This window comes from Vulpes vulpes, chromosome 16 (assembly GCF_048418805.1).
Source record: "Vulpes vulpes isolate BD-2025 chromosome 16, VulVul3, whole genome shotgun sequence".
Taxonomy (NCBI): Eukaryota; Metazoa; Chordata; class Mammalia; order Carnivora; family Canidae; genus Vulpes; species Vulpes vulpes.
This window is the reverse complement of record NC_132795.1, coordinates 520,350-545,378: the sequence shown is the minus strand read 5'-3', so window position 1 is coordinate 545,378 and position 25,029 is coordinate 520,350. Positions and strand designations below refer to the sequence as shown.

General features: G+C 57.4%; 1 protein-coding gene across 5 annotated transcripts in view; it reads left to right on the top strand.

The window, feature by feature from the left end:
* Nucleotides 1–25,029, top strand: part of DLGAP2 (DLG associated protein 2) — a 687,758-nt gene that overhangs the window by 244,495 nt on the left and 418,234 nt on the right. Inside the window, exon 1 of one of the 5 annotated variants that reach the window (XM_072742321.1) lies at nt 13,250–13,951. The exons of 3 other annotated variants lie outside the window; for them this stretch is intronic. In XM_072742321.1, coding sequence (XP_072598422.1) covers nt 13,918–13,951 — 34 coding nt within the window. In that variant the 5' untranslated portion in view covers nt 13,250–13,917. Of the gene's footprint in view, nt 1–13,249; nt 13,952–25,029 lie in introns of those variants that run through there. One more of the 5 variants, XM_072742320.1, reaches the window with a different exon arrangement.

Genomic DNA, 25,029 nt, shown 5'->3' with positions numbered 1-25,029 from the left:
CTTCCTGCTGGCTCTGGGGTCCCCCCTGAAGTTGCCTTTGGTTTCCGCCCAGCCGTTCCGGGTACGTCATCCCCCGGCAGGTGTACAGCACAGTGTGCGAGGCTGGAAGGGCCTGAGTGACAGCAGGATATAATGTCTGGAAAACAGCTCTGCTGCCGTCTAGTTCGCGCACCTGCCATCCACGCATTTCAAACCCACAGTTCTCTAGATTTCAGCCTATGCACGGGGTTGGCCACCGTCACCGCACCAATTCCAGAACGTTTCCATCTCCCGCAAAAGAAGTCACAGATTCCGAGGTCGTTGCCCGCTCTCCCCCCCCCGGCCCCCCAGCAACCACCAGCCTACATACTGTCTCCATAATTTAGCCTACCTGGGGCGTTTGGTAGAGAAGGAGTCATATTATACAAGGTCCTTGAAATGGCTTCTTTGACCTACTGAGGCTTCAAGGCTCGTGTGTGTTTTAGGACCGTATCAGTAGTTCCTTAGAACCAAGTAAAATGACGTCGTGTAAGGCATAGCATGTTTCATTTATCCATTTATCGACGAAGAGACCTTGTATTTCCAGGTTTTCTTTTTTTCTGTGTTAAAATACACTCCGATGAACAGCATGTATGTGGACACACAATTTCAGTTCTCTTGGGTGTGAGTGGGGAGACTGATGGCTGCGTCCCAGAGTAACTCCGGTATCGTGGAACGACCCCAAACGCTCTCGGCCGTTTTAGGTTCCCACCAGCCGTGTAAGAGCGTTCTGACTCCTCCACACTTTTGCTAATGCTTGTTATTATCTGTCTTTCTATCCTGTGAGTGCAGAGAGGTATCTTTTCTTTCTTTTTTTTTTAAAACGAATTTATTTTTTATTGGTGTTCAGTTTACCAACATACGAAATAACACCCAGTGCTCATCCCGTCAAGTGCCCCCCTCAGTGCACGTACAAACATTCTATGTTCTCGTTCATTTGGGGAATATAAATAATAGTGAAAGGGAATAGAAGGGAAGGGAGAGGAAATGAGTGGGAAATATCAGAAAGGGTGACGTGCACTGAGAGGTATCTTCTCGTAGTTTCGGTTTGCATTTCGTGTTGAGCATCTTTTCCTGTGCTTCGCAGACATTCGTACACCTTCTTTGGAGAAATATCTATTCAGATTATTTGCCCATTTAAAATATTGGGTTATTTGTCTTGTTGCTATTGAGTAGTAGGAATGATTGATATTTTTTGGATACAGGTTTCTTACTGGTTTATCATTGGTGAATATATATATATTTTTTTGATATTTTACTTATTTATGAGAGACAGAGAGGCAGAGACACAGGCAGAGGGAGAAGCAGGCTCCATGCAGGGAGCCTAATGCGGGCCTCAGTCCCGGGACTCCGGGATCACACCCTGAGCCAAAGGCAGGCGCTAAACCCCTGAGCCCCCCCAGGTGTCCCTCATTGGTGAATATTTGCTCCCATTTTGTGGATAGATGTCAGCTCCCTTGACAGTATGTTTGCAGCACAGGAACTGTGAATGTTGACAAAGCCCGGCTGACCTATTCCGCCCTTTTATCACTCGTGCTTTTTGTTTCATATATAAGAAAACGTTGCTGAATCTGCGGTCACAGAGGCTACTCTGTGACTTTGCTCTATTCTGAGTTTCATGCTAGGCCTGTGATCCTCTTGAATGGGTTTTCCATAGGGTGTGAGGTAAGAGTCTAGATGCATCTTCTGCATGTAGGTTTCCAGTCGTTTGAGCACATTGTGTAGAGAAGACTGCGTTGCCCAGAGAATTGTCTTGGCATCTCTGTTGAAAATCACTTATAATGTTTTTTTTTCGGCTCTCCGTTTTATTCCATCTATCTACATATGTATCCTGTCTAAGGAGATAGAATTTACACTCTCCCTTGTGCTTGAAAATCGAACACCCTTAAGACCCTTAAGACCCTTAAGCCCCTTGGGGTGGGCTCTACATAGTTACAGGTGCTGCGTGCAGGTCAGGGGCAGGGACCTACCCTGCCGAGTTATGTTTGGGGCCTGGGGAAGTTGTCCTGCTCCCTAAGGCTCACGTTCTTAACCTACAAAGTAAAATGCGCTTAGGAGCATCGGCTTGACATCTGGGTGAGAAAGCCTCTGTAGCTTGTGCCGGTTGCTCAGAATGTGCCTAGTACGAGTTCTCATGTGGTCCTTGGTCTTCTGAGGTCATCATCTGTGTTTTACAAAGCAGACCACAAAGGCTGACATGACATCATTGAAATCACTGTCCTGGATCCTGCAGGAAGTAAGTAAACGGGGTAGAATCTGAACCTACTTCCGCCTTAATCTTTCTGCTTTGCCCTGGGCCTCTTTTTGTTGGTGTAACCAGTGATTCTGAAATCTCCAGTCCATGAGCCCTGTCCACTTAGCTCCTCCCTGGCATGGGGGAGGAGCCATAACTCCCCATGAGGCCCTTGCCCCTGCATGACCAACCTGCCTTCTCTGTGGGAAATGACTTTAACCAGCCGAGTACAGCAATGGGCATGTCGTGTGCTTTCCTGGGCCGCGCCCCCAGGTGCCACCATAGCAGCAGGGATGTGGCGGCCCAAGGCAGGGCTGCACGGGGGTCCTCGGGCTCTGCCCTGGAGCTGACAGTCCTGGGGCACATGCTCCTTCCCCTCTTGGTCTCTCCTTTTCTCTGTAAAGTGAGGAGCTCGAATTATATATTCTCCCAGGGACTCTCTGACTTTAAAATCCAACGTGCCCATAAATATGAGTAAGTGATTTTCACGACTGTATTAAACTGACACGAACAGAGCGAAGGTAGAAAAATCGCAGTGATGTTACTATTTGAGTCACAACCAGAACTCAGTTTTTCAAGAAATGCAATAAATCATTGAATATCCCCCAATGAGGTTGACGAGACATTGACAAGGCTCTCCATCTGTCACTGTGAAGTCATCCCCGTTTTAGGGTGAGTTCCCACAAATGCATCTTAGGGGAACGATTCTGAGGAGGATGTCATCAGTAATTTGTTAAAAGACTATTGAACGTCTCTCTGAGTTTTTATAGTGTAAGGATTTTATATTCATTATCTCTTAAATTACTGGGAAAAAAATCTGTGGTGACATTGTGAGTGACGTTGAAAATTCAGATGTTGGGTGTGAAGGCCTCTTCTGCCTCTGACTTCAGTGCACACGGAGAGGCGGGTGCTTCCCCCAGCCCTCGGTCGCCACGCAGGGTACCCCAGGCAGGGGCCTGTCAGCGGAGATGAGGGGTCCTCTCTTTCTCATCACCTCGTCTAACACCATAAGAGGATGGAAATTACCTTTTTATTTTATTAGTCAAAGTTAGGTTAATTGTGTTTGTCTCTCTGGTTAGGTAAATAGTGTTTCCTGTGGGAAATACAGGATATTTAGAAAGAGGAACGAGGCTAGCATTCTGTCTGGCTGCTCGGAAGCTAGCACTGTTGGTACTTTGCCACGTTTGCTTCCACTGTACACACAGCCACAGACACGTGGGCACAGATAGGTGTGGACACACGTGTAGACAGATGTGCATGTACACAGACCCCCCCACAGACTTGTGTGGACACAGATGTGCATGCACAGACCCACCTGCACACAGACCCACCTGCACAGACCCACATGCACAGACCCACCTGCACAGACCCACATGCACACAGACCCACATGCACACAGACCCACGTGCACACAGACCCACATGCACACAGACCCACCTGCACAGACCCACGTGCACACAGACCCACATGCACACAGACCCACGTGCACACAGACCCACATGGACACAGACCCACCTGCACAGACCCACATGCACACAGACCCACATGCACACAGACCCACATGGACACAGACCCACCTGCACACAGACCCACCTGCACAGACCCACGTGCACACAGACCCACATGCAGAGACCCACCTGCACACAGACCCACATGCACACAGACCCACATGCACACAGACCCACATGCACACAGACCCACCTGCACAGACCCACGTGCACACAGACCCACATGCACACAGACCCACATGCACACAGACCCACCTGCACACAGACCCACCTGCACAGACCCACATGGACACAGACCCACATGCACACAGACCCACATGCACACAGACCCACATGCACACAGACCCAAGTGCACACAGACCTGCGTGGACATGGACCCATGCACGTGACCTTGTCTGTATACTTTGAGGATGCAGACTTGAGTTTCTGGGGTGTGTGCCATTTTAACCAACTTTTAAACATGAATCATACGTTGTAAATGTGTCCCTGCAAATGTTTACAGTGTTCTCAGTAGCTGCATAGTATTTTCACGTACCGGCAATTATTTTTTTTCAACCCAGTCCCTGTTCTTGATAGTTAAATTCCTTTGAATTTTTCACTGTTCCATGTAACAACATCCAAGAACATGTTTGTGCTGAAATCCTCACTGTGTTCTCAGAAACTCCTTTCAAGCGCAGAGTTTTACGGACTTCTCAGTAATTCTGCGGAGGGGATGGAAAGAAGCTGCATTCTTCATGTGCTTCCGACAGTTTCTACTATAGGCTGAGAGGACCTTGATGTTTGTGCTTTGTAGGAGGATGGGCTGGTATGAAAGTGCCCGGGGATGGTCCTGGGCAGTGAGGGGGCCGCAGGGTCAGGGCATCCCCCGTGGGCACGGTCCTGGGCAGTGAGGGGGCCGCAGGGTCAGGGCATCCCCCCTGGGCATGGTCCTGGGCAGTGAGGGGGCCGCAGGGTCAGGGCATCCCCCGGGCACGGTCCTGGGTGGCATGGGCGTGGCGGGGTTGGGGCGTCAGGGCTGCAGCCCCAGCACACACGGTGCCTTCGTTCCTACCACTGTCCCTCCCGGGAGGCAGGCTGCTCTGGGATGTGGAGATGGCTCCTCGGAGTGGTACTCAGCCAAAAGGAGCACTTGCCCGTGTTTGATGCAGCCTCATCCTCTCAGGGTAGAGGATTCTTCTGTGCTTGATTGAAGGTGGTCAAGGGCCTCCGGGCGTATGCGGAGAAACCCGCGGGTTGTCAAAGCGCCGGCACAGGCTTTATTGATGTTGATGCCCGTCTGTGTGGGATGGTGTAGTGGGGGAGTCAGTAGAGGGGCCAAGTAGGGGATGTAGACCGCGGTGGGGTTGTGAGGGCCCTGGGCCCACCCTGCTCACGCACCAGCCACACCCTGCGCGGGCGGCCCCTCCCTGGGCCTGGACCCGCTCTCCTGTGGGCTGGGATGCTCAGTGACCTTGTGCTCTAACCCTGACGCGCTGGGTGCTCCTGAGAGCAAGTGAGTTAAAGGGCAGAGCACACATGTATGTCTGTGGTCCATGCGCCACGGGGTGCAGGCTCATGTCCTGCCTGCCTGCCCGGCGTGCCCTCCAAGGAAGCACAGGGCTAGACCAGGCCGGCGCCCACCCTTACCACACACTTCCCACAAATGAGGGCAGGTCTCCCCAGGCCTGCTGACTCAGCCCTGGGGTACTTGTGCAGGGCGCCAGGCTCCAGGGAGTGCTGGCCCCCTTGACCCCGGGCCCCAGCTGCAGCCCCATGTTCCTAGGAGAGACTCTCCCTTGTGTGTCCCAGGGGCCCCTCCTGCCAAGGGATCGCTCACCTTTTCTTCCCTCCCCTTTCTTCTCTCCTCTCTCTCCTTCTTGCTGCAAACACGAGGACTCACATTACATTAGAGCCACGTCCAGGGCGGTGGGATGGTCACACTCCAGTGACCTGTGCCCCTGACCTCAAGGATAACAGGAGAGGGAAATCCTTCCGGCGACCACAGGGTGAGGCGGTGCAGGCCATGCTGTTAATGGAGAGTCTGCACAAGGGTCTAGAGGATGGAGCGCAGTGTTGGCGGCGGTGGCTCCATCCCAGGCCTCATGCGGAGGATGGACTGGCTCGGCCAGGGCATCTCCTGGGGGAGGCGGCGTCTGGACTGACCCTGGAAGGAGGGTGAGGGCTGAGAGGCAGAACCAGAGGGTGGCAAAGATCATGCTTACCTGGGAACCACCACTCGGTGATTTACTGGCCTAACCGGGGAGGTTCACCTGTTCTGGGAACCGGGTACTTCACCTGGCGGTTGGAGGGGGCGTCCCTGGGGGCTTGCAAGCATAGATGGGCTTGGTCCTGATGCTGCTGTGCTAGTTCCTGGGAGGCTGGGAGCATCCCTGGGAGACGTCCTGTAAAACCCCAGGTGGGGCAGGCCCAGCAGGAGACGGGAAGTGCTGTCAAGCATCCAGTGTCGGTATTGGGACCCCTTGCCTCCCCCCAGAGGCCTGTCTCTACAGCAAACTGAGGAATGGCCTGGGTTAAGCAAATATGGGAGCCTATTAAGAGAAATGTAGATTGACATGATCGGTGAATCTGCTCACATCCTGTTGTAGAGTCCTTGTTTGGTCAGACCTCAGCTTCGTACGCGTGTGTATTTACCAACAAGGAAATGCACACAAGGTGCGTCGCTGTTTGCATTTCTGCGATGGCGACACGACGCTTCATGTTGTGTTTTGTCATTCTGGGTTGTTCAAAAATACAAAAACAGAGATGCAGGTGACGTGGATTCCCGGCACACCTGAGGCGGGCGCTTGTCTCTCCCTGCTGACCGGCTAATGGCTTCGGGCAACGTGACTTGGTATTCTCTGACCTGAGGTTCCTGGTCCCCACCTGGCTCCCTCCGACGTGTCTGCGGGGTCGGCTGCCGCGTGCCTCCGGCACCTCCCTGCGGCGGGTGCCTTAGTACGGGGATGATGAACTGTGTGGGTCTGGCCTGCAGGGAGGGAGTCGGGGGAGCCCCGGGGGGTGATGGGGAGGTGCCCTAACACTGGTGAGTGGGGCCCCGATGACCAGGGAACCGCTCGAGCCCTGGGACCCAGGGCAGCCCCTGGATTGGATCGTGAAGGGCGCAGGGTCTTTCTGGAAACGCATCGGGAATGAACAGAATGTCGCTATGGCAACCAGCGAATCGCGGTAGCAGGCTGGCAGGCGGCAAAAAAATCATTACAATATTTAAGAAACAAAACTTTAATAATTTATTTCCATTACCGTTGCTGTGGTTTCCTCTTCTCCGCAGAATGGGTTCTGGTTCTATTCATAGAGGCTTGTTCTCGGGGGCTTTGGGGGCGGGGGCGTGGGGGGGGCTGTGTTTTCTGAAAGATGAAAAGAGTCCTTCTGGGGAATTTAACTTTTATTTGGGGGTGTTCTGTGTAAAGAAATCTGTGGTGGGAGCTACAACAAATTCGGCGTTAGGCTTGCTCGTTTCCCCGGGTTTGGGTTTAGCATCTGACGACGGGGAGCTGTTCATCATCAAAAGCGCCAAAATCGGAAGCTGATGGTTTCCTGCAAAGTGTTTCTCAGAAGGTTCCTCTATTTACCGATTTTTTTTCCTCCTCCTGGTTTGGGCACAACCGCAAGCGGAGACACGTTCGGAAGCCCCCGCTCAGCCCGCGGCCTCTCAGCGCGTCCCCGGGGCGTGTGCACGGGGCCTGCTCCCGTTCCGTGGACCCAGTGACCGAGTCTCATTCTCAGACGAGAAGCTTAGACGTGCAGTTTGCTGTCGCTGCGAGGCTTCTGGGGCTTGTTTTCCCGTCGGACCTGAGTGTTTGGATCCGTGATGTCATTAGCTAACCTCACTCGCTCGAGCTACATAGGGTCCTGCAGGTATTTGTGTTTCTCCGTGGAATTCCTTAAGGAAATAAACAAACAAAACACGCACAGTGGTTTACTCCTTCCCCCTGGACTGTGTGCCCGAGAATGACCGGAGGGCGACGGCATAATTTACATAAAATGGCAGAAATTAGCTGATTTCTCCGCAGGCATGAGAATTATTTAGGGCATTTGGGACCCGCTTCCCGGAGCGTTTTGCCGAGACTCCGATCTGCAGAAAGCGTAACGGGGCCGTGACGGCGCGAGGGTTGGGGCGCGTGTCCGTGGCCCCCGGGCTGGGAACGCGCGGTGGTTTCCCAGGCAGCCTGGGGCCCCGGCAGGGCCTGTTTCGGGGGGCAGAGGGGGGTGAGCTCGCTGAGGACCTCAGCTCCGGCTTCCTCAACTGCCAAACCATAAGGACGGTGACGTGGAACCACCCAAACCCTGAGCCCTCCTTCGCCCCACGTGTGAAGGCAACGGGATCGGGTCCAACGTTGGAGCGAGATGCCGTGTTGCCCGTTGAGCCCTGTCCGCGTCCCTGAGGGCGCATCGCGCATCGCACGCTCTCCTGTTGGCCACCGAACCCGCCAGAGCCCCGAGGCCGAGGGCCTTCCCCTGTCAAGCCACGCGGCCTCCCGGCACCCGCAGGAGCCGCCGCTCCGGGTCGTATCTGGGGCCGGCCCCATGCAGCGGCCTCGAGAGTCCGACGCCAGCCTGTGGGAGATGAAGGACGGCCAGTCCCACCGGGCGGTCGCCACGCAGGGAAGGGCCCCAGAGGCCTGCAGAGCTGCACTTGAGCCCGGGTCTGGCCCCGTGGGTCTGCGTGGCCGGAGCCCCTCGTCCGTCGCGTGCGGGCAAGTGTGCCTGCAGGCGGGCGGAAGAGGCCGCGCGTGGTGCCCCCGGGGGGCGCACCCGCCAGGAGGGACCTCCCACGCCCCGCCAGGCCTCCGTTGCATCGCCTCCCGCGCATCACGGCAGTTGAGGTTTGAAAAGCTCTGGTCCGTGTTCTGTGGACACCTGCCTCTGTTTCACGTCACGTTCGGGTGAAGTGGCCTCGGTGGCGTGTATCACGTGGGGTCGTTGAACCAGGACCTCCTGGCTCCTGGGAGGTGACGTGCGAGCCTGGCCTAGTCCTTGGCGCCTCTGCTGTCCGCTGGCAGTCGCCGGGGTCACAAGGAGAAGCCCCCCGAGAAACGGGATCTGCACGTGACACCCCAGGACGCGTGAGCGGGGCGGACGGCCCCTGAGGTCCAGGGGCCCAGACTGCACGTGCCCGCGGGGACGGCCTCCCGTCCTGACGTTGGGTCTCTGGGTCCCCCCCAGCCTTGCTCTCAGGCCTCATCCTGAGGGCGGTTTCTACCCCGGGGTCCCGGGGCCCCAGCGGGAGGATGGACGAGGACGGCGGGCAGCCTGAAGCCAGGTTACGGGGCCCCGGGAGGACGTGGCCTTCTCATCCTCAAGGTGGGTCTGGGTGGCAGCTCGTGCGGATCTGGACGCTCAGGTGCCCCCTGAGTTCTCAGTTTCGATGAACTTCGTCATTCAGCAGTAGAGCAGCCCGTGACGGGGAGAGGTTCTTCCTTCTGTAGATGCGAGTGACGCTGCCCCAGGGCTCCCCGCCCTGGTTTATGGGTTGTCCCCACCACTAGCCGCCTGGCCTGCGTCTTGGTTTCTGCTCTGTCCTCTGAGAGTGGATCAGGGATGTTCGCTCTGAGGCCCCGCAGACTCCCAGGGCTGTGACGGGGCCACGCACACCCGAGAGCCTTGGGGACCTGGGCGTCGTCCTCTCAGGGTTGTCTGCCCATGGCTCGTGGCCTTTCCTCGGTAAGGGATTTGTCTGTGCCTTTGATGCCGACACCAGGGGTTCAACATGCCCCGTGGGAAACGGAAGGAAGGAGAAGCTGCCGTTTGATGAAGTGAAACACTCTCCTTGTGACGCTGGTGGTGGGACAGGGCCTGGCGGAGAGACTCCCCCGCCTCCGGCCTCCCTGGCTCTGCGTGAGGACCAGAGGTAGAGCCGCGGGGCCCCCAGCACCCCCGTCTTCCTTGGGGTTCCACGGGACCATGGGAGCCTGCGGGGAGCCCCCGGGGGTGTGCTTCGGGTGCACGCAGCAGCGGGGGTTGGACACTGCACGCTGCTGCCCCAGGATCCTGGCTCAGGGTCTCAAGGAGTCCGGAATATTGGGCAGCTGCTGTTGCGTTATATCCCAGCTTTGGGAGCTGAGACTGCGCTTCCCAGGGGGTCATTTCCCACCCCGTGCGGGGGGGCTCGGCCTGACTCCCCACGCAGCCCCGTGAAAGTGAATTCACGTGTTACAGGGACCAGGAGGCCCGGGGGCTGCGAGGTCCTGCAGACAACCCCAGTGCCGGGGCCTGCGGGTGTCTCGTCTCTGCGGGGTCGTGCACCCATCCCCTCCCACCTTGCTGCACCGGGCTCCAGGGACTTCGGGCTCGGGCTGAAGCGCGCCCCGGCTCTCCTGGGCTCCTGTGGCCACATGCCGAGGTCAGATGTCCGGGCTCCGGGAGCCGCGGGCTCTCCCTGGGATGACTCTGCCTCTCTCTGTCTGCCCCCATCGGCCACGTGTCAACAAGACAGACCGCATGCGGGTGGAGGCGAGGTCAGATCAAGGGGCAGGTGGTCCATGAGTTGACATCCGGGTCCACAGGCCTCACGCATCCTCGACAGAGTCCTCAGCCAGACTTCTCACTTCTAACGAGGGAGCAGAGGTGCAGGACCAGGCAGTGTAGATGGGGCTGTTAGGGCCCTGCCCTCGGCGCTGTGTGCGTGACCCATGCAGGTGACCTGACAGCCTCGGAGGACAGTGTCCCAGGACAAGTGCCCGCTGTCTGCCTGGAGGGATCTGATGGTGTCAGAGGACAAATCCACGCCAGCGAACCCTTCCTGGACATCCGGGGGCCGCCCTCAGGGCCACTCCCTCCTCAGGACTTGCACACCCCATCTCGGAGGGACTGCACGGCCATCAGTGAGGCTCCCCGGCTCCCCGCGCTGCCTGAGATCCCCGGGCCCCACCCTCTGTGCCTCACGTGCCTGCCTCTGTGTCCAGAGACGACCTGTCTCACTGCGTGTCCCTTGCACATACCGACCTCTGGTCCCCGCACTGTCCCCACGTCCGCCCTGTGCCCTCCTGCCTCTGCCTAGGGGAGGCCCCCTGGCCCTTCTACTGGGGCCGTGCCCCCCACACATTGTAGGGCTCACTGCACAGCCCCAGCTCCAAGTCTCCGCAGCTTCACCTGTGATGTGGAAACACCAGGAACACCAGGCTCATGGTGCCGGGGGTCAGAGCAACCTGCAGGACACAGGCACCGATTCTATGCACGTGTGTCCCTGTGTCCATCTGCAGGCCTCATGACAGGGCTACCTGTGCGGCTAACTCTTGAGCAGTGCGCGGCTGGAGGCACCAGCCTGTGCAGTCAGACATCTGTGGACAGCTCTGACTCCCCTGAGACCTGACTCCTGACCATCCAGTGTGGACCAGAAGCCTCGAGAGCTGCCCGTTGACACGGCCGCAGGTGTGCTCTTTCCCATGAGACCAGAAGCTACAGAAAGGAAACCGTCATCAAGCACATCACGTGGAGGAGAAGGTGCACTCGCAGAGCGGCCTGTGGAACGTCCGAGCGTAGGTGGCCCGGCCTCTCACGCTGGTCCTGTGCTTGGATCCATAGTGTTTGTGGGCTCGCCCCGTTTCCCTGGTAGGAGAGGGGAGGCACTGAGGTGCTGACAGACTCTGAGTCAGCCAGGGGATGCTGGGACGGCCGGTACCCAGGGCGCGGGCTCTCTGGACCCGGGTCTGGGCCCGAGCAGCCCTCCAGGACGTCAGGATCAGCAGTACCCGATGCTCTGGGCCGGGCACGTGGCCCCAGGACGGGCACCGTTGTTTTAGGACCCGCGATCGCACCAGTTTCTCAGGCTAACCAGGAGAGCACCGAGACTTGGATGTAAAACAAGGAACATTTCGGTGTTGGCGGGACTCATGGGGTGGGCGGGTCTGCTTCCTGCTGGGCCCATGGGAGGTCTGCGCCAGGCTCCCCAGCTCCTGCACAGACAGCACTCCATGGCCTCCTGTGGCCTCCGGTGGCTCCCGTGGCCTCCCGTGGTCCCCTGTGCCCCCCCCATGGCCTCCTGTGCCCCCCCGCCATGGCCTCCTGTGACCTTTGTGGCCTCCTGTGCCCCCCATGGCCTCCCGTGATCCCCCGTGCCCCCCTCCCCAGCCTCCTGTGTCTTCCTATGGCCTCTTGTGGCTCCCATGGCCTCCTGTGGTCCCCTGTGCCCCCCCTCGCCCGTCCTCCTATGTCTTCCTGTGGCTGGTCCGGCCTGTGCTACCCCCTCTGGGTGTCTCTCCCTCACGGGGGATGTCTGCTGCTGGACGTGGAGCGGCTCATGGGGGATTTGCATGCACAGTGGTTGCACGTCTCCATGCTCATTGTGAGAGCCCAGCTGACGTGGTCTGGAGGGCACTCTTAGTCCCACTGGGGCTAATGGACACACCCCCCAGATGGAGACACCCGTCGCATCCAGAAGCTGAGGCAGGCGTTGTCTGTGATGTTTGAGAAGGGTGTGCAGGCTGCAGAGCCGGGTCTGTGCAGAGCCCCGATGGCCAGGCCCAGGCTGCCCCTTGAGGAACCTCACATGTTGCCGACGTGGACTCGGGTTCACTCCCCGTGGGTTCGCCTGCGTAGGGAAGGAGAGTCACAGCTTGGCCTGGGGGGAAGGAGAGTTCTGCTTGTCCTGGGTGTGGATTCCAGCCCATGGCCGCCCCTGTGCTCTGGGATCCCCAGCAGCGCCTCCGGGGGATGCAGCCAACCCACAGCCAGCTCGCCCCGCGTCTGTCGCTGCAGACCTCGGCTGGGAACTGGGAGGAACCCCCGACACCCTGATGCCCGTGCTGCTGACCCACAGCACACATTTCGCAGTAGCTGCTGGTATGATGGGGTGACCTGCAGTCTCTGTTCACTCATCGCTTACCGCCTATTAGCGGTAAATGGCGCGGTGGAGACCTAGCCGCCTCCAGGTGACCTGCTCAGGGCCCTGCAGGAGCACAGGGGAAGTTTTGGAAGGTTTTATTACGGAATCTGCCTGGATGGCTGCCTTACTATCTCCACGTGGAGACTCCGCTTCGGGCATCTTCCTTTGCACTGGATTCCTGCCATCCTCTTTCTTCGTGGGCACACATGACGATGGAGCCAAAGGTGTTTATAAATAGTCTCAGCTCAGGGGCGACTCCGCACGTTCCCTTAAAGGCAGTTGCTCAGCTGCATGGCACCCGGCTTTAGTGGTGTTGCCGCCGTGGGTGTGTGTGTGTGTGTGTGTGTGTGTGTGTGTGTGTGGGTCCTTCAGGGATCTCCGCCTCCCTGGACACCACCTCTACAGGCTTTGATCCCGCCTCCTCCTGGAGTTTCGGGGGGTGAGGTGTGTCCAGGCAGGAACGGTCCCGGTGCCTTAAAGAGCACCAGCCACGAGGCCCAGAGCTTCACTGCAGCAGAAGATGCTGGTTCCTCTCTGCCAGGAGCTGCCACTGAGGTGGGGGGGGGGGGTGTCGCATGACAGGTGTGGGCATGTCCCCTCACATGACGACCCCTCCCTGCCCTGGTGTTGGCACAGTCCCCTGGGAGAGGAGGCGTCTGGAGGCCACATGAGCCATTTGCGGGAAAGGCTTCCCTCTCCTGCTGTAACTTCTGAGATGCCGGGGAGCGCCGCGCCTCCGGAGTAGAAGCTGCCTGGCGGACGGGCCTCCGAACGCCACGCACACTCACGTTTATAAAGACCCGTGTCGCCAGAGCAGTGACGCTCCCTAGGAAGTTGTCCATTTATGGCTACTAGAGCAAATGATATCATCACAATAGGTGGCTCCTGTCTAAATAGGGATCATTTGTGAAATGAGATTATAGACATTTATCTGACAAAACAGGAGGTAGCTGCACCTGCTTTCTATAACCGACGTCCTGGGGGACGGTGCTGCACGGAATTCAGGCATCCGTCTCCATGGCTAATTCCATTACGGGGAGAGAGGCTCCCCTGCCTGCGCCGAGCCAGGCGGCCCCCGCGTCCACATGGAGCGCACTCCAGATCCATGTTTTCCGTTATGCTTGAATATATGGGACATGCATCGCAATCCTCTGCCACCGTGCTGCAGTGCACTTGTCTGGCAGAGCCCCGTGGCCGGCCAGCCCCGGCTGACACCGGCCGGGCCCTCGGGCACACGCTCCGTCGCCTCCGGCCTTCTCCCGTGCCCGGGATTTCAGACCTGCCTCTGAGCGCACGTCCCCGCGTTTGCCGAGAAGCCGCCGGCTCTTCGCGTGTGGATGCTGCCAGCCGAGCAGCGGGAGTCCTGCCTCGGTAAGTCCAGGATGACTCATTTCTTACTTTTCTGCCTCGGTGTGTGCTTGCACGGATGTGGTGGCCTCGGGTAGGCAGCAGCGGCGACGAGCCCCCGGCTGGCTCGCCTCCGGGAGCAGCTTGCCTCTCCGGACTTTGCACCGCGGGCTTCGCTGCCCTCCCTCCCGGCCCGGCTGGCTCTGCCCCCCCAGTAAAGCACCCGCTCTCGAGAGGCGCCGTGGCCGCAGCTGGGGACAGGCGCTGCCATCCCGGGAGCATCTTCATTGCCATGGAGGGCTGGGGGCACAGGTCCGCCTGGCGGTCCTCGTTCTGAGAGCACGAGGTCGGTCCCCAGTCCCCGTTACTGCGACCACGACCGAATACCCGAGCAGTTTGCAATGCAGGAACTATTCTGGGCGCTCCCATTTATTACAGCAGAGACGCAGCGGCCAGGCTGCTGGTTCCGGCATCCCTGTGGGAATGAGTAAATCCAGGGACCTGCAGTTAAGACCTGTGTTTTCCCATGGAGCCAGGGAGACAGAGGAGCCTGTGGAGGCAGCTTCCTTTGTAATGCCTAGTGGGGGGGGGGGGGGGGCTCAGTGCCGCTTATCAGCTGCATTAAAGGGGCTGAAAGAAAGGAGAAAGCTCTCGGCGAGGTGCTCGCTCGGCCCCTGCCCTGTGTGCCTTGAAAACCGAAACCTCTTCAAAGGCAAGAGACTCCAGCCTTTAGTACCTGGCAAGTGGCTGTCCTCTGTTCCCCGGGAGGTGACAGCGGAGGAGGAGAGGAATGGGAATTGCTGAGGTTTCCTGTGAGGCCACAGAGCACACGTTCTGGGAGGGGGGGCGGACCCCGGGGCCTCCAGCCTTGACCCCCATGGAGGCTTTGCCGGAGGCAACTTTGTCCCCCGGGGATGAGGTGCATTGAGCGAGGAGCACGAGCTGTTCCCTGAGGATGCTGCTTTTCATGCTTCTTGTCTTGCTTTGCTGGCATTTTTTAAAAATTTGCTTTCCCTTGTGCAAAATTGTTCACGCCTCTAAACAGTAGTGGCTTGCCCCTTTCCAATGAAAAAGAATGTCAAGAAAGGGATTCTGTTATCAACTCAGGCATGTAGGCAGTAGCTGGCTTTAAAAGTTGCTGTTATAAATGACCAAGACGCCCTATATGTGGGTATTATGCTCCTGCAGACTGAGCATGTCCACTAGGATGTTATTGGTTTGCCCATATGTAGGTGAATATTGACTATTTCATTCATAATTCTGTCCCCAAAGCTTGGCTGCGTCTCCGCAGGCAGGCTCCGTGTTCCAGTGGAATATTTTGTGGCCTTTAATTTGTTCAGAAAATAGAACAAGTCAGTGGGACTTTCCTGGCTTTTCGTGACTCATGCTGCACTTAGCAACAGGTGCTCGCCCAGGACCACTCATCACTAACGCGGTTAGTGCCCTAGAGGGGCACGTTCCCCCAGACACGGCCAGCGGTGGGGGCCCGCGTGGGGTCTCCCCGACGGAGGCCTCACGTGTCGGAAGGTCTCCGTGAGGGGAAGGCAGACGCCCGCCCGGGTGGCAGGCTCATGTCCAGCCAGCCTGGTTCTCCGCCATCCGCAGCGCCTCATCCAGGAAGTGTTCGCGGGCGACGAATACTGCATCTTAAGCCACTTACTTCAATTTATTTACGGCTAAAGCAAAAGTGAATAACCCGAAAATAAGTGGAATAGCAGTGTTCAGATTGGAAACATGTCCGTGCAAGATGAACACCCGGTTCCCCGGGGTGACGGCGTCGTGTCTTACCCGTCAGGCCAGAATGCCTTTTGAGGATGTTGTGCATTTGGCAGATGAGCTTCAGTTGTCCACTCTCATTTTATTAAACCGGCATTAATAACTTCAAGCACTTTTTGTTTTCTTGAGCAACATCAGTTTCATTTAAACATTTGTTTGGGAGCTTGCTTTTTTTTTTTTTTCCCCCAAATGAGGGCATCTTTACGGTAGTGGATTTCACAGACGTTCTCCACCCCCCACCCCCCCCACCCCACAAAATACAGTGTCCATGCAGACGGGGTGGGAGCTCTCAGGATGCTGCACACATGGAAACCGAGCTCCGCCAATGATACGGACAGTTCGGAGAGAGCATGTCCTCTCTCCTGGTAGCCTCCGTGTGCTGCAGTGGCTCGGTGCTCATTAGGGGGAGTACAGTGACCACGCACGTGCGTGCGCGTGCACACATGCTCACACGCTGGATTCAGAGAGCCCACCTGAGGGGCAGGGCGGGGGGAGTGCCCGGGAGAGCGTTGCATGTGGCACAAGACCTGCAGAGACAAAATTCTAACGGGTGCTGTGCATTTACAGTTTCCTCCATGTGTGGGTCTCGAGATAAAACCAGACACCTCCACACAATGTGCATTATGACCCCGTGTACAACATGTACAGGGTATTTCTGAATAAATACACCTCCACACACTAATTGGGGCTTCCTTTATTCACCCTCTGCATTTAAAATACAAAGTTACTCATCTCCCAGCATCTGTGCACATACCCAGCATCCACCGAGGCTTGTGTCTGAAACTCTGACTCAGTAAGTTATTTTCAAAGATACAGCCGTTGCCAGAAATTTGATCATGGGGTCGTTATCTTATTCATGATTATCTCGAGATAATAACTGGTAGTAAAATTAGCATTCTTCATCTGACTAGCATCAGGGGGAAAAGTCGACATTTCTATTTAGAAGCAAGTTATTGTGGAACTGCCTTCTTGTCCACATGGATTTGATAAAAAGGCTCTGCATCCGGCGGGGATCAGAAGCGACGTATTCTGGCAGGAATCTTCTGTGTCTGTCATTTATCGAATGGCACGAAGCGTTTTGCTTCTCGGCGTGGTGGAAGGGGAGCAGGGCTTCTGCTATTTGCACACTTCTGGGCCTCGAGGGCGCTCGTGTTGCGGATGGTCGCCTGTAGCAGGTGCACACGGTCTCGCACACTCATGGGATCGTGGAACAGTTCCTGTCTGACTTCTCTTCGTCTGGTGGCCTCACAGATGCTCGCGGACACTTTGCAGGCTCCTCACATCCCGAGACCTCCATTCTGGCTCTCCCCTGAAGGATGTGGTTGTTAAAGAGACAGAGCCACCGCATCAGAGTCCCCAGTTGCTTTTACGGGTCGCGCGTCGAGAGCGCGGGCTCCGGGTATCCCCGGGAACCCCTCCAGGTTCTGTGCCTTTGCAGGTTGTCGGCGCCATCCTCCCGGCCAGTCATATAAAGGGTGGCACCTTGCGGGGTTCATTCCTGAGCACCGCAGAGGGCGGGGCAGGGGACTCACAGCTGCCTCGAGGGCTCCCACGGGGTGTTGTGTCAGGGGTGTAGGCGACACCCTGGTTGCTCAGGGCCCGGGTCTACAGATGGGTCCCATTGAGCATCAGGTGCAGAAGCACCTCCTTGTCTTCCGGCTGCGTGTGGTGTGCGGGGCCCAGCGGTTCTGCTGGTTTGGGGTAGCTGCCCTGTGCAGCAGCGGGGGGCCGACGAAGGAGACTGTCCCCAACGGGTGCTGATGGGGCCGTGGAGACTCTCATGCCACATCTGCTTCACGTTCCTTATGTAACCTGTAAAATGTGCCAACCTCCTTCTCCTCGACCACATTCGCTTCTAGGCAGCGAGCTCCGTGGTGCTGTCCCCTCTGCATCATGCCCCCCGCTGGCACCCGTGTGCTCACTATGATGCCCCTTACCATATGTCCCTTCCACGCGGTGGGTGGCTCCAACAGGGCCCGTCTGTCCAGTTTCTGGGCATCCTGCATGCAGGTCTTGGGCCAGGCTGCCCAGACACTGCCCCTCAGGGTTCGCACGATAGACATGTGAGGGCCTCCAGCTGAGCACTAGGTTGCCCAGTTGGCGTCCCTCAGTTGTCACCGGCTAGAGCCTTTGGCAGGGGAGGTGCCAGCTGCACGGGGTCCCTCCTTGGGGCTGCTGCCTCTGCGGATGTGTCCCGAATGGCCGTGTGGTAATGTGCTCCCCCAGCCACTAACACGTAGGCCCTGCACACACCCGTGTGTGTTCTGCAGATGAGAACGCGGTGGCTCTGTCTCTGGTCCCCGTGCTGGTTTGTCCCTGCTCCGCGAGGAGGCGCTGGCTGTGTGGGACGGAGGAAAGTGAGCGTGGGTCACAGGTGAGCTAGGGCACAGGAGGTGTGTGGGGATCCGGTGGGGGCCAGGACTGCCCCAGCATGCTGACCCCACACATGCGGTTCGCACCCTCCTCCCACCCTGAGCTTGTCTCCACGAAGGAGGGTCCTAGAGAGGAACACGGCCCATTGCTCAGCCTCCGCCACGGCCCGTAAGTGCCGGGGACTGGGAGTTTTTTATTTGGACTCCCCAGTTTCAGGAGGAAGCGATGGGCTGGACACATTGGCGAGACAGCGAGCACTGTCCTGTCTCCCTATGCGTTTGTTTTCCTACCATGGGCCTGTCTTTTGTTAGAAACAGCAGCCCTCATGCATAGTGATGGGTCATCTTTGGAGCATTATGTTTAATAGGCTTCTCCGTGCCGTAAATATGCTAAATAAAGGACCGACCAGCCCTCCAAACACTGGTGCTTGACGAGTGCCCTGGGGCACGGCGTGTGGCTTCATCTCCGGGTTTTCCGTTGGATTGAGTGGGAGCCAGGACGTGGCCCCGGGCGGGCGGCCTCTCAGCAGATGGACCTCGGCACACTCACGCTCACAGACACAGACACGCAGGCATGCGGGCAGCCACACAGACACAGTTGCAGCCACAGGATGGAAGCAAGGGTTTCGGGTCAAAGTACAGTAAACACGCATTTGCTTTCGCGCGTGTTTTTGTCGTGCTTTTTGCAAACACATCTTTCTGAGGTTGTGCGTGTTCCACTCGTCTCCGCAGATCTCGAAGCTGCTTCCTGAGGTCACTGCAGGAGCATCTGACTGGTTCTGAGACGTCTTGTTCGTTTCTTGGCTGTGCTGTTTGTACTAACCTGACTCCTAGACCGGCACAGCCTCCCCGGGCCTTCCTGGTGGAGGAGGAGGCAGTTTCATGGAGGTGTCGGGGCTCCTCCTCGACTGGCGGCAGGTTACGGGGAAGGGAGACAGGGCGGCCGGCAGCTGTGAGCTGCGACCCAGGAGCCCCAGTGGTAGAGGACGTGGCCCGGCCTGGAGCCCCAGCAGCTCTGTGGTGCTCGGAGGCACGTGCATTTCCCACAGCACCGCAGGAGCCACCCTCTTCCGCTGTCCATGGCTCGCAGGGCACCCAGAATGAGTGGCAAGGACCTGGTGTTACGGCACAGGTCCCCGGTGAGCGGCGGGGGCGCGAGGGCAGGCGGACGCGGTGGTCCGTCCTGTGGACTCACACTCCGAACACACAGCTGGGGGGAAAGGCTCACTTTTCTTCTTATTCTAGTTTCCCTTCATGCGCAGAACGAGAGGTGGGGGTGGATTGAACCTGCCTCCCCCCTCCCCCCCCCAGCCGGTTATGGTGAGGGAACAAGCTTGTCCATCCGAGGAAGGATGGAGGGACTTGGTCTCCAGCTCCTGATGGCCGGGACGGGGCCCACGTGCCTGCCCGCCCAAGAGCGGGACCCACTGGCCGCCCTGAGCTGCCCCTTGGGGCTGCAGCTGATGTTCGGAGTCTGCCTCCACAGTAGGGGACACTCAAGGCCCGGACGCGGTTCCTGCGGCGGGTTTTGCCTCCTCCCGGCGCCGGGGGCTGGCCGTGCGTGGCCTTGGTCCCCTGCCCGTGGCCCAGCTGTGGAGCAGGGGTGGAGAGGGTGGTGGCGGGGCCTGCAGTCCAACTCCTGGGTGTGAAGCTGGATCCACCCGTCACCTTTTCCTAGCGGGTAGAAGTAACCACTACTTGGCTCGAAGCCTCAGGAAATCCTAACACACATAACCACTTGTGCCCTCTCCATTGCTCTTGACCATCCTGGGTGGCTTCTCCAGTGCCGCCCCTTCCTCTGTCCGTGGGGCACCTCCATCATGGCTGCTCTGATCCCCTTGCAGCTGCTCTTGGGGGCAGCGGGGCGGCGCTTGGGCTGAGTGCATGTTGCCCAGGATCCGATTCAGCAAAACCATTTGCTCTTAGACGTTCAAGGGGCTAAAGCTCTGCGAGACTCTGCTGCGTGTTGGGTGCCTCAGGTGCTCTCCCCACTGGCCTTGTTTCCTGCTTACTCTCCTCCACCTGTTCCATTCTGGGTTTCATCTGTCTTGAATGCATGTGTGGCTGCTGTCCTCTTACAGGGAGGGCACGGGGCACCGAGGCTCTGGGTGTGCGCACGTGTGTACCTCGCACGGAGGTGCTTTCCCTACGCGTTTTCCGTGCACGTGGATATAGCAGTGACACAAATATCCTCACTCACCCCCTTATTTGACCAAGGAAGGGATTCCTCAGAGAAGCTGGGTGCTCTTCTGACGTGGTTGCAGGAGCCACATGGGGTGACAGGGACCTGAGCGTGGACCCGGTGGGGCGGGGGCGGCATGCATCATCGCTGGCGTGTGGACACCCCTCCGACCGCGCTGCATGGTGCTGGCAGGGGCCACACAGGCCGGGACCCACGGGACGCCGCGTCTGCCCCGGGCCACGCATCTGTGTGCCTCCTCCCCTCCGTTCCCTGTATGACCCCAGCAGGGGGGCTGTCTCTCCAGGCTCCACCATAGGATTGCTAAGGCTTTGTGGCCGTGAGCATCCTGCCCAAGTGGCCAAGTGTCTGCCTGACATGCTGACATTGCTGTCCCTGCCTCAAACGTACGCATGTTCCTCAACGCCGAAGTCCTGAGTCCTCCTGACAGCGCTCACGGGGATGGGACGTTTGCTCTGCTTCGCTGCGGAGCTTCCCCGAGGATGGTGCCGGGAGGGCCCGGCCGCACTCCTGCCTTCACGAGCCGAGGCCCTGGGTGTGCCGAGCAGACGCGTGGTGTGACCTCACCTTGCCTTCCTTCTAACGACAGATCAGGTTCAATGGATGTCCTGACCCCAGGCCGTCTTGAAAAAGCGGAGTGTCACCAAGGCTGCATCGGAGCACATACCGCCCGGGGCTCCTGGTGTCCCACAGGGCGATGGGCAGGTGTTGGGCTGGGCTCGAAGGAAGGAACACCCGGGTGCTCGCAGGGCCGCAGCACAGTGGGCAAGCTGTGTGCGTGCCTGCGCCGTGTGCCGCCTGGCGGGTCCTGTGCTGACCGGGCTGCGCTGATTTCTCAGGGAATGGCTGTTGCTGCGTTAATTTAATTAGGGAGTTTCTGGGTGACACGTTGTGATTTTTAATCCTCTTCCACTACTTACCGCTCTCCGCTGGTAGCTCTGAGCTTGCACCATCAGGATCATCATGCCAGAGACGCACTTCACCTGAGAAAGGAGAGAGTCCGCTGCTGAAGCCGATTGCAAAGCCTTTATTTTGAATCCAGGCAATATTTGGTTTCGAGGTGTTTTCAAAAACAGTTGCTGGATAGAAACCCAGGAAAATTATTTGCGATCATTTTTCTCTCCTGCCTTAGGGGTATATCAGTTCCCATTCCCATTGTAAAGTCACCATAAATATCGAGATTTTTAAAAGCCATAATGGATATTAAAAAAAATTAGCCGAATCACTTGCCGTATTGAATTGTGCGGAACTGTACAATTTTGTAGCCAGCGCAATTAAGAAAGCAGAGTGTTAAAGTGTAATGTAATGTAATGACCCCGGGCGGCATGACATCTTCATTTCTAGAAATTTCTACAATAAACGTATTTTCATACCAGCATTAAAATATATAGGTAGGGATGTGTGACTGAGGAAGGAGCAAAGGCGCGTTCCTGCGCTCAGAATTTAAGAGAATAACACGCTGACCTCCAGGAAGCAGCACATTTGGAAGATCTTTTTGTGGCCGTTCCCCACCCCCCGTCCCCGCCCCTTACCCCCAAGCAGCTTTAGCATCTTCTTTCTGTGAAAGGAATATTGGGACCTGGACTGGTATGTGGAGGACACGCTGGCACGTGGCGTGGGAGGGCGAGGCCTGCACGCAGTGGGAACTGCTCTCGGACGAGAGGCTCCCACGGGCAGCTCGCAGAGCGCGCCCACGTGCAGCCTTCCCAGCCCTGACGGCACCGCTGTTCAGTGAGACCCTTCACCTTGTCTACACAGGGGCTGTTTTTTCCTTCTGCACACCCAGTTCCACTTGTTTTTTGTGCATTTACCTTTCAGAGGGAAAGCAAATGCACCCACGTGTGTGTTTAGGATTTACCATCACAAAAGGCGTGCGGCACAGCATCATTCTGGTTGCAGTAAAACACTGTTTGCCGACCTGCCTGCTGAGCTTCAGACGTGTGTGCAGAGGTGAGGAGGTGGGCGGGACCCCTGGTCCGGGCCGCCTGCCTGGGCCCTCTCACCACAAGGAAGCCCGGATGGCCGTCAGCTCCTGAGATGCCCCGTGCTGGGACGAGCTGTGCATGGCCGTGGTTCGGGTCTGCTGCTGACTCCAGTGGGAAATGGCTGCAGGCGTCCTGCTTTTGGGAAAGGAAGAGAGGGTCCCAGCATCCGGCTTTCTGGCAATCAGATGATCAAGGTGTGGTGTGCGTTTTGCGATGTCATCTAGTTTATCCTTTGGGATTATGTTACTTCGGTGCAATTCTACACCGTTTTGTGGAGGGACCACAGTCTCCAGAGGATGGTTGGGCCATTGCTGGGACCCTGTGTGGATGCACAGTGGCGAGCCTAAGCTCCTGGATGTCCCACCAGGCACGCATGTGATGCCCCCAGCAGCCCTGCCCCTGCAGCTGGGTGTAGGGGACCGCAGATGCCAAGCACGTCCTCGCTGTGTCAGCAAGCACCTGTCACTCCTCTTCCCCCTTCCGATGATGCCCCCCAGACCTGAACCACGTTACTCCTTTAGGAAAGACCTGGGGTTTAGTAAGGGCTGCTTGCTGCAAAGACCACGCATCTTGGTGGGCATGGCAAAGACAGAAGACTCTTCCTCAAGTGAGTGGGTGGTGCAAAGCTTTGGGGGGATTTCCAGCCTTTTTGTCAGTCCGGTTGCTTTTTTTTTTTTTTTTAAGATTTTTATTCATTTATTCATGAGAGACAGACAGAGAGAGAGAGAGGGAGAGGGGCAGAGACACAGGCAAAGGGAGAAGCAGGCTCCGTGCAGGGAGCCCAATGTGGGACTCGATCCCGGACCTCCAGGATCACACCCCAGGCTGAAGGCGGGCGCTAAACCACTGAGCCACCCGGGCTGCCCAGTCATGTTGCTTTTTAAAGTAGATATGGGCCATCGTGCCTAGGTATTTGAGGGACGGGAGACTCAAGCTGGATGTTGGGGTGGCCCATGTGTGTGGCTCCCCGGTTGTCCCAGGAGGAGCTGCCTGGGGTGTTTTGGAGGCCGTGGGAGCATCTCCTGGGGGCTCCTCCTGCAGGGGGGGGGGCTCCTCTGCCCATCCCCCCACTATTCCTGCTCATGTCTTGTGGGGGAAGGGGACAGGAGGCTGTTTATCTCCCAGCAGCTCTGCCCACAGACAGGATCAGGGCAGCAGTAGACATTGCCATGCCCTGGGGCTCCCGTCCATGGTCTTTACCCACAGTCGGTTACTGAATGCTTCAGTTTCCTGCCAGTGTTACCCAGTGGGTGCTTCTTGGAGGAAGAGCCTGAGCACCCGTGGAAGACAAAGCTGGTCCCTGACCCCACGGCACTCTGTCTGGTGCCCATGGGGGGAAGAGCTGTCCTTCCTTTGGAAAGAACCCAGGATGAGGGTGCGGGCCGAGTTCTCAATCACGGTTGTGTGTGGGTCATCTGAAGGCAGCGTGGTTTGACGACTGACCTAGCAACAGCAAAAGGGAGCAGGAGAGCTTAGCGACAGGGTTCTCTCGGAAATCCGCAGATGGACTGAGAAGCCTGCTGGCCCTGTGGGGAGAGGGGCCAGCCAGGCATCCGGGAAGGGCAGCCTGATGCCCACGCCGCCCCCCGGCCTGCAGCCCTCCCCATCAGGGTGCTGATGTGCTCCTGACCAGTCGGCAGTTTTCATTCCTGACGCACAGTGGAGATTTGTTGTCTCTTTCCTAGTGGTTTGTAGATTTGGGGAAATAAATGATAGCTCCTCCTCACCCTGAGGCCGCTAATCTCCCAGGGCGGCCGTGACAGCCCCCCAGACCTGGGCTTGAATGATAGAAATCTGTTCTCTTGGATTCCAGAGGCTAGAAGGCCAGGGTCAGGGTGTTGGCAGGGTGAGCTCCCCGTGAAGGCTGGCTGGCATCCTTGGTGTGTGGGCACATCACCCCACCTCTGCCTATGTCTTTACTCGATGTGGGGATCCATGTCCCGATGCCCCCTTTTATAAGGACCACAGTGATTGGATGGGGCTCACCTGACTCCACTGTGACCTTGTATTATCCAGCTACATCTGTAAAGACCTATTTCCACATTCTGAGGTGCGGAGGGCGGTGGTTAGGGCTTCAGCACTTGAATTTGGGGGGCACAGGTCTGCCCGTCACACTCAGTAAGAACTTGTCTTAGGGTGCAGTTGTGTTGTTGCCACCGTGGCTTTGGGAGTGGGTGATGGTAGTGGTGTTGAGCCTCTGCTGGGACAGTGAGTCACATTCTGGGTTCGGAGAGTCACTGCAGGGCGACACTTCTAGCAGAAGGTCATCGGGTCTAAGTTCAGCATCCGATAAACTCGGCTCCACTGTCTCCCGGGCTTGCAGCATCCGAGAAGCACTTCCTCCCTCTTGGGTCTCTTCCATCCGTTCATCAGTAGTGTCATGACGATGACATTGACTTGCATGCTCACGTGAGGCTTGGGGTGATGTACACCAGCTTTTAGATTGACCGTTGCTGTGCAACATTTATTGGGAAGTCTGCCAGAATTCCACATCCAAGCTTTGTACTAAAAAACGGTCTCATGCAACGCTCTAAGGTATTTGCCCAACTGTTCCTGTGGAGATGCTGGCCTCACACCGAGGGTACTCAGCTGCCTCCATATGATTTAATTGATCAGAACTGCCTCTTCCACTAAAGGCAAACATTATGTGCATTCTCTTGGGTGGTTCTTCCCAGATGATCAAAGTGGGCCTGTGGCTGTTTCCGCAGCTCCCCCATGCAGCGGACTCATTCACAAGTCCAGAGGGTATTGTCGTGTAGCCTTCTTGGC